Raw genomic sequence first — 16307 nt, 5'->3', positions numbered from 1 at the left:
TTACTAAAAAGCTTTATAAAATAATTTTTAATGTTATTTCTACTACTTTAAAATGTTAAAATAAAGAAATATTAGAGTAAAACTAAGTTTTTATTAAAAAATAAACAAAGTTAACTCGCCGGCGCTCTCTAGTTATAACTATTGTTACGATTACCAGGAAAATAAATGTTTCCATTGCCAACTGCTGATGCGTTTGTGGAACAGACTGAAAGAGCGCTAAAGTTTAATGATAAACTACACTCATTAATATTTGTTTCGTGTGGAAATAATACATCGAGGATTATAAAAGTATATTTAATTTATTGTATATGAAGTAGCGCGCTTTAAAACGAGCAGTTATCGCTATATCGTCGGTAACTAAAGTTGTTAAAATTGCTAAAAAAATTAAAAATGGATCTTGAAACTGGAAGTAATTTGGAGGTAATGCCTCCTGGTACGCCTGCAAGTTGTATGTCACCCGAATTAAAACATCATGAACCTCCAATGTTTGTGGCAAGACCATCATCTGATCAAGCACTGGTATAAAATTCCTTTTCTATAAAATGAGGAATTTATATCTAATTTTTTGATATTTATTTATTTCCAATACGGGAAGGTCGACTTTATGACCTAAATATAGAGTAATATTAGTTACCCCGACCCAGTCTCGAGTTGCCTGTGGCAGTTTGGGATATTATAAAGATTATAATTGCCCGGTAATTATGCTGATGATTAAGTGCTGGCTCAGCAGGATTTCATACCGTTTAAAGCGCCTTATCAAGGGCGCTACAACATAAGGTCAGTGGGGATTGAACCCACGACTTCATGTGTGGTGTAGCAAGTGTTCTTACCACTACACCACACTGCCGGCATTAAAATTTATTTATTTTCAATGTGAGAAGGTCGATTTCACGACCTAAACATAGAGTAACATTAGTTACCCCAACCCAGTCTTGAGTTGCTTTTGGCAGTTTAGGATATTATAGATTATAATTGCTCATAATAAAGCTGCTGGTTAAGTGCTGGCTCAGCAGGAGTTCACACCGTTTATAGCTCCTTACCTAAGGGCGCTACAGCATGAGAGCAGTAGGGATTGAACCCATGACTTCATGTAGTGAATTTGTCCAACTTATTAGCATATTAAATAATAGGTAATATGATATTGTTTAAAAAAGTCGATGCCAACTCTTAATGATATCAATTCTTTATTGAAGGATGTCTCCCACATACTAGCTGATGTATTTAAAGACCTTTACACCAGAGATGTAATGAGTAAAGACACTGTCAAAAATTTAACTTGTTCTAGTGAGGGAAGCACGAAGTTTCACAAGAAATGCATGGATCAACTTAATATGGTACGGTCCCATATTACCTAAAAATTTATATTTCTGTGAACTATTAATAATTTAGTTTAATATTTTATAATGTAGGACTTTTGCAGACTTGTTTTTTTTAGGAACAAGCGTTTGTAGTACTGTTGTGTTAAATGTATTAAGAATTTTTTGTGAGTTATTATTATTGTTGTTAGGTTCATGCAGAACATCAGCGAAAAATGGAGGAATGCAACATGTTAGAAAGAAGAATAATTCAGGTGAAACAAAAAGTTTTAATTAATGTTTGAAATCTTAATTTACATTTTCCAGTTAGTTATCAACTTAATATTTATAAAAAACTTATTTGTATCTCAGCGATTACATCTTTTTTTTTTGTATATATCTTTATCCTCGAAGTGGTAAAGTCGAATGCGCGACTTAAACATAGAGTAACATCAGTTACTCCAACCCAGTCTCTAATTGCCTGTGGCAGTTTGCGAAATTATAAATTATAATTTCCCGATAATTATGCTGCTGATTAAGTGCTGGCTCAGCAGGAGTTCATATCGTTTATAGCGCCTTACTCGAGAGCGCTACAGCATGAGATAAGTGGGGATTGAACCCACGACCTCATGTGTGGTGTAGCAAGTGTTCTTACCACTACACCACGGTGCTGGTTAATCTTAAAAATAAAAGAAATTTTATTCCCAAATTACTTTCTTTTTCATAACGCATAGTGTTTCTAAAAAGTCAGTTAATACTTTTTTTTTACAGGCAAGAGCCAGAGCGGTTTCTGCTGACACTAAAGCACTGGAACATGTCGCAGGAAATATTGGAAGCGAAAGATATGAACAACTAGGATTACCACCAGGTTCAGTTAATTAAAATGGCTCTTTATATTGTTATGAAATATAGTAGGCTTAATATTTGATGTTTTATATTTTAATAGTTCAGTCCCACTTTCAATGGTGCCTTGAAGAAGCAAAGTTAAAAGAACACAAGTTAATTGTCCCAAGCGATTTGTTTCAAAAAGATCACCAACTGTTAGATGGACCAGCCAGTAAGTAATGTTTTCTATGTTGGTAAAATTAATATATTAAATATAATAAAATATTGCAAAAATAAAATGTATACAAGCATATACATTTTTGCTTCATATATACACATTTGTAGACTGGCATACTTTTACATTTTTATATGACTGTTTTAACACGATCTTTTTAAATATTGGAAAATTTTTGTTCAAGGAAAACATACCCCTCACTTTTCCATTCCAACTGTTTCTTCATCTCTTCATTTTCTTAAAGAAAAATTGGATGATGGATATGACTTAGAGCCACAACAAGAAAAAGTAAGTTACGTAATTATCAAGCTATCTTTCATTTTACTAAATTATGTATAAATAGGTAATTTTTTTTAACAGTTGTTTAAATATTTAATATTGCCATCTTTTTGCAAATGACATAGTTTTTTTTTTTTTTTTTTTTTTTTTTTTCTTGATAAAAGTAAATAATAAATATGATATACAATTAATATTACAACAATGCGACGGGAAAAAATGATGATTTAAAAATCATCAATTAATGATTTAAAAAAAGTTTAATGTCTTTTATGTTGTATTTGTTTTAAAACAAACTTTTTTATAAAAAAAAGCTAACACTGACCAGAAAAACTAAATTAAGTCAGATTTTTTCAACTTGTAATTTAAGTTGTCAAAAATGACTCAGTGTGACTATTACATAAAAAGTTTTGCTTTCGTTTAAGATTAATGTTTTGTTCGAAACTGCAAATAATGATGAAAAATCGATCGCTACGTTGTCGAGTGATTCAGCCGACCTAACCAGCATTCCACCCCGGACACCAATCAACAAAAAAAGGAAGGTTTTGCCATCACAGGATCGCTGGCGTGAAAATATGAAGCACGAAGCAAGGGTTGAGGACAGGGCAATGCTAGTAAGGCTTGAAGAAAGGTAATATCAATTGTTTAATTTAACTTTTAACATATTTTTCGTGCGAACTTGTCATAATTTTGTTATTTTTTTCAGACACAATTTTTTAAAGAATCCAAGATATCTTCCTGTTACTGAAACAAAACTTTTAACAAAAGAACATCCAAAACAAATGGTGTTAAAAGCTGGGAGAGAAATATCACAAAACAAGTAAGTTACGTAAAAAAATACAATAGTGTATATAAATTTATATTTGATTATGTCTTCAGTTTTAATATTTCTTTAAGATAGCTTTTTGTGTTTGATGATAATGTATATAAAACCCTTACGAAACTATTTTATCATCATAATGTTTTTATTGTAAATATGTATGTTATATATATAGATGTGAAGATGATATTCAAGTATTTGAATGCAATCCTGCAGTTGTCACTTTTACAGACTGGATTGTTGGCAGAGTTTATGAGGTAAAATTTATGTTGTTAATTAAATTGTATTTATGTTGTTAATTAAATTGTTTTCAATATAGGCTTATTTTACCAGAGAAAATTCGCTCTTAATGGCCTAAGTGTAGAGTAACATAAGTTACTTGAAACATTACTGATTCCTTGTTTGATTACTTTTTGATTTGACAGAAGTTTATAGAGATAATGGTGCCTTCTTTAAGGGTTTTTGCAAAGAAGCATTTTTTTTTTGTATATTTTTTTATTCTCGATGTGGGAAAGTCGAATGCGCGACTTAAACATAGAGAACATCAGTTACTCCGACCCAGTCTCAGGTTGCCTGTGGCAGTTTGGGATACTATAAATTATAATTGCCCGATAATTATGCTGCTGATTAAGTGCTGGCTCAGCAGGAGTTCATACTGTTTATAGCATCTTACTCAAGGGCGCTACAGCATGAGAGCAGTGAGGATTGAACCCAGGACTTCATCTGTGGTTGAGCAAGTGTTCATATCACTACACAATGCTGCTGGTTTAAAACCTTGGAGTTTTTGTACAGTAATTAATTTAAAAAAAATTGTTGTATTTTTAGTGTGTGTTGGAAGTAAGAAATATTAGCAGTGTAAGCAGACAACTAAGAGTCTTACCTCCTAAAACTTCCTATTTTTCACTGGGACTAGGTTAGTTTAACAAAAAAAAATTTAATTTATTAATAAACCATATTTAACCTTACAGGATACTTATCTTCATTTTACCCTTTTTCAGGTAAATATCCAGGTGCAGAAGGATCTGTAGCTCCAGGTATGAATGCTCAATATAACATCAGGTTTATGCCTGATTCACTTTCCAACTACAAGGACGAGATTGAAATTATTTCACAATCTGCATCTCCACTCTATGTTACAATACAGGGTAAACGACCACCTCCAGTGTTAAGCAGTAAGTCAATATTAATTTTGATTTATTAATAGTGTTAGAACATTCAATTTACAACTAATGAACAAGTACCGGCAGCGTGGTGTAGTGGTAAGAACCATTGCTACACCACAGATGGTGTCGTGGGTTCAATCCCCACTGACCTCATGCTGTAGCGCTCTTGAGTAAGGCGCTATAAACGGTATGAACTCCTGCTGAGCCAGCACTTAATCAGCAGTATAATTATCGGGCAATTATAATCTATAATATCCCAAACTGCCACAGGCAACTCGAGACTGGGTCTGAGTAACTGTTGTTACTCTATGTTTGAGTTGTTACTCTATGTTTAAGTCGCATTCGACTTTCTCACATCGAGGATAAAGATATATACAAAAACAGACATAGTGCATAGAGCCCCTCAAAAAAAACAACATAATAGCAACTACAATTATTAATATCTCAAACTATAAAGTCAACATAAAATTGGTGCAGGGCCACAAATGTTTATCCTACATTTTATTTTATTTTTATTTATATATCACTATTTATTTGATTAGTTGCTGATACTTTGAATTGTGGTTACTGCTTGGTGGGCGGAGTCAAAATGACTGAGTTGCCAATCAAAAACTTTGGTGGAAGCGGAAGGTTTTGTGTTCTAAAAAAGACCTCTTGGCCTGCTGCTAATTTCAAGGTAAAATTCCACAGTTTAAATAGTTTTACTATGTTTAGTTGACCAGGCTTTCATGACATAAACTTAATTTGATTTGACATACTGACTTTACTGTATCTTTTTTTCTTTAACTTTTTTTTGTATATATCTTTATCCTCGATGTGGGAAGGTCGAATGTGCGACCGAAACATAGAGTAACATCAGTAACCTTGACCCAGCCTTAGGTTGCCTGTTGCAGTTTTGGATATTTTATAGATTATATTTGCCTTGTTATTTTGCTGCTGATTAATTGCTGGCCAAGCAGGAGTTCAAACTGTTTATAGCGCCTTACTCAAGAGTGCTACAGCATGAGAGCAGTGGGGATCAAACCCACAATCTCATGTGGTGTAGCAAGTGTTCTTACTACTACTACACCACTGCCGATATTTATTTTGTTAAAATAATTTTTTGTTTTTAGACTTTGGTCAATCCTGGATGCTTAGATGTTGGGCCATTTAAAATAAGACCTGCTGTGTTTGAAATAATGGCCGGTCAAAAAATAAGCATCGAACTTTTGTTCTCGCCTCATACTTTGGGTAAATTTAAAGAGGAGTTAGTGATTGTGTGCGACAACTGTCAAGTTAAATATTTCACAATTGAAGGTAAGTTTAGTTTGTAGAAATTTCTAACTGTGTCTACAAATTAAAAAAATTTAAGCACAAATTCACTTTTTTGCATTTATTTATTTTTGATGTAAAATGCCTGAAAATTGAACTTACTGATTGTTTTTGGCTTTCGGATGTTCATACTGTTTATAGAACCTTACTTGAGGGTGCTATAGCTTTAAAGCAGTTAGGATCAAACTCAGGGCCTCATTTTGTGACAGCTTGACCTCAGGAGCGCATTAAAATATTAACTAATCCAAATCCAGTACAGAAAAAATTACATTTAGATAACTTATTGATGTTGATAAAACATGTGTTAATAATAGGTGAAGGTGAATCTGCATCAGTTGAGTTAGTAAGTGTGAGTGATGATGGATTAAAAGAACCCGGAATCCATGAAATAAAAGATATCACCGCTGACCATTTAGTCAAGTTTCCTCAACTTAATCCACATTCGTTTTATATGAGACAGCTTATACTGCACAACTCTGCGTAATTAAATGATTTTTTATTTAAAATTTCTTTATATTTAGTAATTTTTTGATAAATTAGTGTTACTAGCTCCTAGAATCTTAATCGATTTAACGCACTAGTAACCAGATTAATAGCCCCACCGCTCTCATACTGTAGCACCCCTGAGTGAATGCTATAAACGATAACTTTATGATGAGCCGACACGACATGAGCAGCTTACTTTTTAGGCATTTATAACCTACTCCAAACTGCTTTAGTCCACCTGAGACTAGGCCGGAGTAACTGATGTTACTCTACGTATAAGTCATAAAGTTGACCTTGTCACACATCGAGGATAAATAAGTATGTAAAAAAAACAAAAAACAGCAAACTAAATAATTCATAATTTTTTTACTTCTGCAGAAATGTGGAATTACCATTTTCTTGGCACATTTTGAAACCTAATCTCGCCCCAGCAATAAAACAACTAAACCTCGAAGATAGAAATGAAAAAGTTGAGTTTTACCCAGACTTGGATTCCTCATTTTTTGTTGAACCAAAAGAAGGAGTTTTACAACCGAATGGAATTCATGAATTTGTGTTAACATTTGCACCAAACAAGGTTATTTTAAATTCATTATTTTTTTTTTGTTTTATATCTTCATCCTCGATGTGGGAAAGTCGAATGCGCGACTTAAACATAGAGTAACATTAGTTACTCCGACCCAGTCTCGAGTTGCCTGTGGCAGTTTGGGATATTATAGATTATTATTGCCCGATAATTATGCTGCTGATTAAGTGCTGGCTCAGCAGGAGTTTATACCATTATAGCGCCTTACTTAAGGGCGCTACAGCATGAGATCAGTGGGGATTAAACCCACGACCTCATGTGTGGTGTAGCAAGAGTTCTTTACCACTACACCACGCTGCCGGTCAATCAATACCCTAACAGTTTATAGCACAGTTTAAAATTAAGGCTTTAAGAATAAAAGAACATCATTTTCTAATATTAAGAAAAATAAAAGCACTTAATGCTTGTTGAAATTTCTTAATGGTAAAGTATACCACATAAAAAATTGTTGCCAATCTTCATACCTACATATATTAAAGCTCATCGGCTGATATATATAATTATGTGTACGTTCAATTTATAGGCCTGCAAAATAAAAAAACTGATGTTTGTGGTGAGCAGGCAAATTGGAAACTGCAACCATATATTAGGAGTTGCAACCCTATTATTACAATTAAAATGCCGATCAAAGGGCTGGCTATGGACTAGTTTATATAATAATTAACTAGTTTAAATAAATGTTTAAGGTTGAAAAATTTCACAACACGTTTCATCTTGTACTAAGTAATATTCCTGATGTCAAAAAGGATGTAAGCCATCCAAACACTTCAGATTCTTTAAACATTGACGGAAAAAGTGAGAAGAAAACGTTTGAAGAAGCAGCACCCAGGCTTGCAAGATCTAATTCAGGAACCATGGTATTTGTAAACTTCTTTGTTGGAATATTGTTTGCAAAATCAGTTTACTAATAAAAACCTTTCGACCGGCAGCGTGGTGTAGTGGTAAGAACACTTGCTACACTATATGAGGTCGTGGGTTCAATTCCCACTGATCTCATGCTGTAGCGCCCTTGGGTAAGGCGCTATGAACGGTATAAACTCCTGCTAAGCCAATACTAAATCAGCAGCATAATTATCGGGCAATTATAATCTATAATATCCCAAATTGCCACAGGCAACTCGAGACTGGGTCGGAGTAACTGATGTTACTCTATGTTTAAGTCGCGCATTTGACTTTCCTACTTCGAGGATAAAGATATATACAAAAAAAAAAAACTAAAAGTAGTATTGGGCTTTATTCATGTTGTATCATCCTTATAAATGTACTATAATTCTCTTAGGGTCATAGGGTATGAAAGATATAACTAAATTGCATTGCAAGTTTAAACTAGGATATTATTTTCTTTTAGCATACAACTCCACAACTGTTGCCTCTGCGAGAGGTGATAGCTCTAGAAGTTGAAGTAAAAGGAGAAAGCATTCCATACTCAGTTCTACTTCACCCACCAGCAGTTATGGTTCCTGGTAGTATACTAACTGGTGCAACTGTTAAAAGACCATTAAGGATGGCCAACTACAGGTAAGTGGTATAAAAAAAATGATTTAAATAATAGCAGTTAGAACATTTAGCCTTACTACTTAAGGATTTGGGTTTAATTCTCGCTGCTTCCACGCTGTTGTACTTTCTTATTTAAGTGCTAAATTAACTAATTTGAGTGCTAAATTGATTTAGTTTGGCCCCAGTTGAGTTCCAATGGAGTAACGAAAGTTCATCCAATATAGTAGAAGTTGAACCCCCATTGGGTATAATTAACCCTGGGGATGTAGCTGAACTGGAAGTTAGTGTAACGGGGCTAAGACCTGGACCCTTGTTCTGTCAGTTGTTGTGCCATATTGAGCACCAAGAGAAACCAATGACACTAAATGTAAATGCTCAGATAAAAGGACCTAAAGTTGTGATTGGTAAGTAAGCTAAAAAGTAAATTTAATGAATTAGTTTCTTTTATTTTGTAATAATTTAAAAGTTATAAAGATTTATTTACAAGTTGCTTAATTGTATTGTTAACCTAGATTAATTGTTGTAGAAAATATGCTTAAACAACTAAACATATTTCTATTTATTACATTTACAGTTAAATTTTTTTAATGATTTGTTATTTTTTAGACAATGTGTGCATCAATTTTGATTTGATAAAACTGGATTATTGCGTTACGGAAGAACTATATATTCGCAACACAACACAACTTAATGCACAATGGAATTTATCTTTAACATCTCCTGAAAAATTTGGGTATGACCAATTTTTTAAATAAAACTTTACACTATTTTACTGCGTTTAAATTACATTCCTTATTAAAGACCATATGGATAACATTATATTTTACTATAGTCCATATCAAGTTATGTTTGTTGCACAATAGGTAGTAATTTAACAGTGTAACATTAAGCAAGTTTAACATTTAAAAGTATAAATTTGTCTTCTAAATTTAAAATATTCTATCTTTACATTTATAAACATTTTTTTTGTATATATCTTTATCCTTGATGTGTGAAAGTCGAATACGCGACTTAAACATAGAGTAACAACTGTTACTCGACCCAGTCTCGAGTTGCCTTTAGCAGTTTGGGATATTATAGATTATAATTGCCTGATAATTATACTGCTGATTAAGTGCTGGCTCAGCAGGAGTTCATACTGTTTATAGCGCCTTACCCCCAGGGCGCTACAGCATGAGAGCAGTAGGGATTGAACCCACGACCTCATATGTGGTGTAGCAAGTGTTCTTACCACTACACCACGCTGCCGGTCCACATGTAAACAATTTTTTTTTTAATATTTTAGTGAGGTTTTATTTATGTCACCGTCCTTTGGTGAGCTTGGCTCTTTGCAACAACAAAGTGTTAAAGTAACATTCAAGCCCAAGGAATGCCAGAGCATTAACACTACCATACAACTGGATGTGAAAGGTGGGGAGTCTTCCAGTGTAGCTGTTAAAGGTGAAGTCCAAACACAACAGGTAAAACTTTTGGTTGTTTGCTTGTTCTATTTTTTAATAAAGAATTTTTTTTTTTTTTTTTAATTGACAGCATGGTGTTGTGGTAAGAACACTTGGCTTTACTACTTTAGGCCCTAAGTTTTCCAAACTGACAAAGGCAACTTAAGACTGGGTTGGGATAACAAATCTTACTCTATTTTTGGGTTGTAAAGTCACTTTGCACATCAAGGATAAATTTTTAAAAAAAATATTTAAGCATTTTAACTTAGTCAGGGTTTTACAAGTTTAGGTTTAAAAAATATTGCAATATTATAACAAAAATATCAACTTTAAAGCATCTGTAAATGTGATCACTATATTCTTACTTACAAATTAAAAAGTTAAAAAGTTGGTTGGGTCGTAGAGTTTCTTTTTTAATTATGTTGGAATTTTTTCAACTTGCACGAGGATACCATTATTTTAAAAATCGTGCATCACGTGACTCGCGAGCATTGGACTTTCCCTATTTACAATATTTACCTTCAAATCCCGATATCTTAAAAACTACTTGACCAATTTTTAAAATAATAGTATCCTCGTGCAAGTTGGAAAAATTCCAACATAATTAAAAAAGAAACTTTACGACCGAACCATCTCTTTAACATGTCTTTGCTATTTCTTTGTTAAATTTATAAATTTTTTGTTAACTCTTCAGGTATGTTTTGACGATTGCACTGTAGTGTTGAAAGACATATTCTTGTCTGTACCGAAACGAGCAAAAGTGACTTTGATCAACCAAACCTTGTTCCCAACTGCATTTTGGTTTAAAGAGCACCAAGGCAAACAGGCAAATGTTTGTGAAATAAGAACTGAACCCAAACAGGGAGTTTTAAAGCCAAGAGAAGAACTAGAAGTTGAGGTAAGCCTAACAGCTTTAATAAATTTAAATGCTAAGTTGTGACTAACTTCAAGATAGTAAGTTTTTCTTTTACTAGTAGTTTTTTTTTTGTATATATCTTTATCCTTGATGTGGGAAAGTCGAATGCGTGACCTGAACATAGAGTAATGTAAGTCACTTCGACCCAGTCTTGAGTTGCCTGTGGCAGTTTGGGATGTTATAGATTATAATTGCCCGATAATTATGCTGCTGGTTTACTGTTGACTCAGCAGAATTTTATACTTTATACCGTTTATAGCGCCTTACTTAAGGGCATTACGGCATGAGATCAGTGGGGATTGAACCCACGACCTCATGTGTATTTTTACCACGCAGGGTCTTTGGTTCTAGTCCTACTGCTTCTATTTCAACGCCTAAGATTGCCTTTTTATTACATCTATTTTTATTAAGGTAACAGTTGTTATAAATGCTCAAGGTGAACTGACTGAAGTCTACCTTCCATGTGTTATTGAAGGAACAAAGAAACCGATTGTTCTAGGATTTTATGCTGATGTTGGATGTCTTAACGTTGTATTTTCTACACCTGATAATGAAAAGTAAGACCAAGTTTTAAGAATATTGATTTTACAAATATTTTGTATTTAAATTAGGCCTTGCTCTGTACGTATTTTTTTAGAAGTTTTAAGTTTACATTTTTTTTTAGTGACCAAGAACTTAAAGTTGTATTTGGCGAATCTGTTGCTGTTGGGAAAAGCAAAACCTCTCGTATTTTGTTTACAAACACCACAGCTATCCGTTCTCCTTGGTCTGCAGCTATTAAAACATACAAGGTGAAAGTATGTGTTGATTATAACTAGTAACAAACATATATTTATGTTAGAATAATTAGATTTTCCTAATTAGATTTTACAAATTTATGCTTGGTTAGAATAATTAGATTTTTCTTTATTAAAGTAAAAATTATATCAGTTTTATTTTATATTACTTTATAGACTTAGAAAATATAGTAAATATATGCTAAGAACATATAAAAACATATTTATTTAAGCATACCAACTGAATGTTATCTTTATTTTAGGGACAAAGCCAATCAGTTCGGAAGTCTAACCATGATTTTAAAAGTGTTAAATCTCGACGTGCTATGCTTGGTCGCACACCAAACCTTGCCGATCCACTTTCAAAAACCCCGGCCCAAGCTTTCTCTGGTAAGCATTTATTATTAAGTTAAGATTTTAAAATAATACCAAAAAGTTTAAAAGCATTTTTTACGCAGTAAATTTTTTGTTTTTAAAGCAATAAATTTTTTTAAATACTTAATATTATTTCTAATTTCTTATTATTTTTTCTTTTTAAATTTTGTTATATTTTTTAGAGTATGCCAGGCTGTTATTGAGTGAAGGTAAGGGTTGTGCATTTACATTAGAGCCTAGCAAAGGTTACTTGGATCCTTACCAGACCCAAGAAATAACTGTGACTTCTTACAATGATATGTGGGGACAATATGTAGATGAAATTACATGCAGAGTTGAAGGTAGGCTATAACATTTGACATTTTTATGTTGGTAGTTCAGGGTGATGAAGATTTTAAGTTCCCAATATTGTAATAAAGGGGTTAACTTTATGGTTTCTAAAATCTTATGCCCAATACCCTTTTTCTGTAGTTTGTGACTTAGTCCTTTTTATTGTTTATGTCTAGATATACTAATTATTATTAGGCAACGCAATTTTAAGATAATTTACCTAATATTTTTAACTTGTATAGGCGGAATAACAATGTTCAAAATTGAAAACCGCATTCAAAACATATTTAAATTAAGTACCCATTTCTTAAACCCTTAATATTTTAAAAAGGTCTTGACAACAAAACAATTCCAGTGGAGCTAAATGTAACAGGATGCCCTCTTTCCTTCCAAATAGCAAATCAAGTCAACAAACATGCTGTTGCGAGGTATGGAACTCACTTGGAAGGTGGTGCTACAGTGGCTAGAAAGTTGCAGATTAACAATTCTAGTTCTGTTGGTAAGTACTTGCAAACCAGCAGCATGGTGTAGTGGTAAGAACGCTTGCTACACCACCATGAGGTTGTGGGTTCAATCCCTACTGCTCTTATGCTGTAGCGCCCTTGAGTAAGGCGCTATAAACGGCTGAGCCAGCACTTAATCAGCAGCATAAATACTAGGCAATTATAATCTCTATAATACCCCAAACTACCACAGGAAACTCGAGCCTGGGTTGGAGTAACTGATGTTACTCTATGTTTAAGTCGCGCTTTCGACCTTTCCACATCGAGGACAAAGATATATACAAAAAAAAATTAAAGTAATTATTTACATATAAATATAAGTAGAATGGCATTTTTAAACTACCATACTTAATGTTGTTTAGATATTCGTTTGGATTGGAAAACTTATAACTACCCAAAACCTGAAGATAAAAAACTTGTTGATCTCAATATTTGGTTTGGTGAAGATTTCCCTAAAATTACAAAGAAAAATTCGCACGGAAAATCAATTACAAGTCTGTCTCAGCAAAGCATTTCAACAAAGGTATGTTATTGTTTGTATGTCATATTTTTTTATGCATTTTGTCTTAATGAGTAAAGGCTGAAAATATGCTCCAATTTATGCCCCAAATTAGGATACTATTTCTTACGTATTTTAGGTTTTCTTAAGCAGTATTAGATTTTATTGATTTATTTGCCCAATAATTACGTTACTGATTGTCTTCTGGCTTAAAAGGATATATAGTGTTTATAGTACCTTAATCATGGCAGCAGTTGGGATCAAACTTTGGACGTTCTGTATTCAGCAACTATTTTATTAACTTTACTTGAATCTATCAATACGAAACAAAAAATTGTTTTATTTTAGGTTGATAAAAAAGATTTGGACAAATTAGTCCATGTTAGGATTGAACCTCATTTTGGTGAAAAATCAGAATTACCTTTCCACATTGAGCCCAGTCAGATCATTGTACCTGGTAAGAACTAAAAAGTAGACAAAGAAGTTAAAAATTTGTGACTAAAGTAAAAAAGTTAGGTTTGTTTCAAATATTTAAATTATGAAAAGAATTAGTAAATGTTTTTTTGTTCAATTATTTACCCAATTAAACTTACCAAGTCATTTTATCTTCTCTATTTTTACAGCACATGGAAGAACTATGGTATCTGGTATATTTAAACCAGTGATAGGAGGTCCTTGTGTTAATGGAGAATATAATTGGAAGGCTTATGGGTTGGGTTATATGAGCCTAGATCAAATGTTATCAGGACAAAATATTAACCAAGTACATAATTCACTTTAGTTATCGTAACAATTTAAAAATTATTCTTGCGGCGTGATGTAGTGGTGGGAACACTTTGCTTCACTACATAAGGTCCTGGGTTTGATTCCTATTGCTTTTATGCTGTAGTAGTAAGAACTTTTGTCATGCCAACCATTTATGTCATGCCAACCATTTATGTCATGCCAACCATTTATGTCATGCCAACCATTTATGTCATGCCAACCATTTATGTCATGCCAACCATTTATGTCATGCCAACCATTTGCCAAAAAATTTATGTCATGCCAACCATTTGCTTTTGTCATGCCAACCATTTGCCAAAAAATTTATGTCATGCCAACCATTTGCCAAAAAATTTATGTCATGCCAACCATTTATGTCATGCCAACCATTTGCCAAAAAATTTATGTCATGCCAACCATTTGCTTTTGTCATGCCAACCATTTGCCAAAAAATTTATGTCATGCCAACCATTTGCTTTTGTCATGCCAACCATTTGCCAAAAACAATTTAAAAAGTAAATTTTAGGGAATGTAAATAATATTCCAAACTGCTTAAGACAATAAGAGACTGGGCTTGTACAACAGATTTTTCTTGTCAAAGATATTTAACAAAAATACCAAAATACTGTTGAAAAAATGCTGATTTTAGAATGGTCACTAAACCTGAATTTTTTTCTTTTGCTACCTTTTGCCACCTTTATTATTTTGTAAATTTTATAGTTATCCCGGCCTGACGGTTATTCAGTTGAACCGTTAAGAATCGAGTTTCGATCCACAGTAAGAGCTGGTATGCTTGATATTAATGTGGACGTAGATGAGGAAAATACTTTTTATCAACCTTTAAGTAATTTACTTGATGAAAATTCGAAATTAAAGGTAATTCTTTTTCTGTTGAATTCCATTTAATAACTGCTAAAAATATGGTTTTTATGGTTAAAAATATGGTTAGTTGGTTGAAAGTTTGGTTATTTGGTTGACGAGATGGTTTCTTGGTTAAAAAAGATGGTTGTTTAGATAAAAGGATGGTTTTTTGGTTTAAAATATAGTTATCTGGTTAAAATAATGGTCGTTTGGTTGAAAAGATGGTGTTTTGGTAAAACAGATGGTTATTTGGTTTAAAAGATGGTAAACTCACGTCTTTAATATTTTTATTAAGAACGAATCGATCCAACTTCGCTCTTGTGTTCTCACAAACGCCACCGAGACGCCTCTCTCTTTTCACCTCTCCACTGAAGCCCCTTTTTTTGTGACGTCATCAACCGGCCCTGACCCTCCCCGGGCAACCACCCTGGCAAGGAATGTGTTGAGACCCCAAACCAACTTAAAAGTAAGTGTAGTGTGGTTATAATAAAAATAAATTAAAATTTAGGGGTTAATAGCCTTGTTAATGTTATGAAACTTAACCTAATGCGTATTAAACAGACGTTTATGTTAAAAATGCGCAATGTCTAATTTAAGTGCGTAGGTTTTACTCAAAATATATCAACGTTACTTTAATGTTTAAATATTAGACAGCACTTAGTGTTATTAATATCACGTTTTAGACATCGAGTATATATAAACATATCTCTTTTTTAAATTGGTTAAAGTTTTAATTATTATTTTTTTGTTAACTTAAAGATGGTATACTTTAATTTATAAATTAAAAATAAAATTCTGATTAAACATTTTAAAATATTTATTGTAAAAACTATTTTTGAATTTTTATGTTAAGTAATAAGCTCAGTTTAGATATCAATTATTAGGATAAATAAAAAAAAAATGATTATTAGTTTTTAAACAGGGTTGAAAAGTTCAGTTATGCGACTATAGTAACCACGTCATGCTGTAGTGTATATAGGTTTACTCTATATCATACATAAGCAATCTTAAAAAGGTTGTTATGCCCTGGCTATGTTACTAAATATACTGATGAGTAATTCACATTAATGCTGTCCTCGATTATACTCTTGTTTGTTTGTTGGTAGCGTCAACTTAATGAATCACACAATTTTTTCTACTTTAAATTATACCCTACCTATTTTACACCTGCATAAAAGATCTAAATTTATATCATGTGGTATAAGGAATTATAATAATATTACGTTTTGGTTATGTGCGTTGTTTGACCCACAAAGGCCAGAGGTTTGGCGATGTAAAAAAATGTAAAACTTGATAGAAGAGGAGTTAATGTTCGAGTTAAAGTTTAGTAAATTGTGTGTTATAACGTA

The 16307-nt window shown here is 32.7% G+C and overlaps 1 protein-coding gene across 2 annotated transcripts in view; it reads left to right on the top strand.

The window, feature by feature from the left end:
- Positions 1-251: 251 nt before the first annotated feature.
- Positions 252-16307, top strand: part of LOC145745363 (deleted in lung and esophageal cancer protein 1-like) — a 28621-nt gene continuing 12565 nt past the window's right edge. The window contains exons 1-31 of one of the 2 annotated variants that reach the window (XM_082563416.1): positions 252-519; positions 1194-1334; positions 1508-1570; positions 2067-2163; positions 2242-2352; positions 2540-2643; positions 3057-3262; positions 3338-3451; positions 3627-3708; positions 4277-4364; positions 4450-4623; positions 5157-5290; positions 5727-5910; positions 6240-6405; positions 6790-6988; positions 7684-7854; positions 8346-8515; positions 8669-8898; positions 9101-9227; positions 9780-9954; positions 10628-10831; positions 11261-11406; positions 11514-11640; positions 11889-12015; positions 12183-12341; positions 12662-12829; positions 13196-13356; positions 13681-13789; positions 13956-14095; positions 14818-14973; positions 15254-15424. In XM_082563416.1, the coding sequence (XP_082419542.1) occupies positions 391-519; positions 1194-1334; positions 1508-1570; positions 2067-2163; positions 2242-2352; positions 2540-2643; positions 3057-3262; positions 3338-3451; positions 3627-3708; positions 4277-4364; positions 4450-4623; positions 5157-5290; positions 5727-5910; positions 6240-6405; positions 6790-6988; positions 7684-7854; positions 8346-8515; positions 8669-8898; positions 9101-9227; positions 9780-9954; positions 10628-10831; positions 11261-11406; positions 11514-11640; positions 11889-12015; positions 12183-12341; positions 12662-12829; positions 13196-13356; positions 13681-13789; positions 13956-14095; positions 14818-14973; positions 15254-15424 (4533 nt within the window). In that variant the 5' untranslated portion in view covers positions 252-390. Of the gene's footprint in view, positions 520-1193; positions 1335-1507; positions 1571-2066; positions 2164-2241; positions 2353-2539; positions 2644-3056; positions 3263-3337; positions 3452-3626; positions 3709-4276; positions 4365-4449; positions 4624-5156; positions 5291-5726; positions 5911-6239; positions 6406-6789; positions 6989-7683; positions 7855-8345; positions 8516-8668; positions 8899-9100; positions 9228-9779; positions 9955-10627; positions 10832-11260; positions 11407-11513; positions 11641-11888; positions 12016-12182; positions 12342-12661; positions 12830-13195; positions 13357-13680; positions 13790-13955; positions 14186-14817; positions 14974-15253; positions 15425-16307 lie in introns of those variants that run through there. The other variant, XR_014281258.1, reaches the window with a different exon arrangement.

The sequence above is a fragment of the Corella eumyota genome, chromosome 3 (assembly GCF_963082875.1).
Source record: "Corella eumyota chromosome 3, kaCorEumy4.1, whole genome shotgun sequence".
Taxonomy (NCBI): domain Eukaryota; kingdom Metazoa; phylum Chordata; class Ascidiacea; order Phlebobranchia; family Corellidae; genus Corella; species Corella eumyota.
This window is presented reverse-complemented; position numbering and strand designations above follow the sequence as displayed.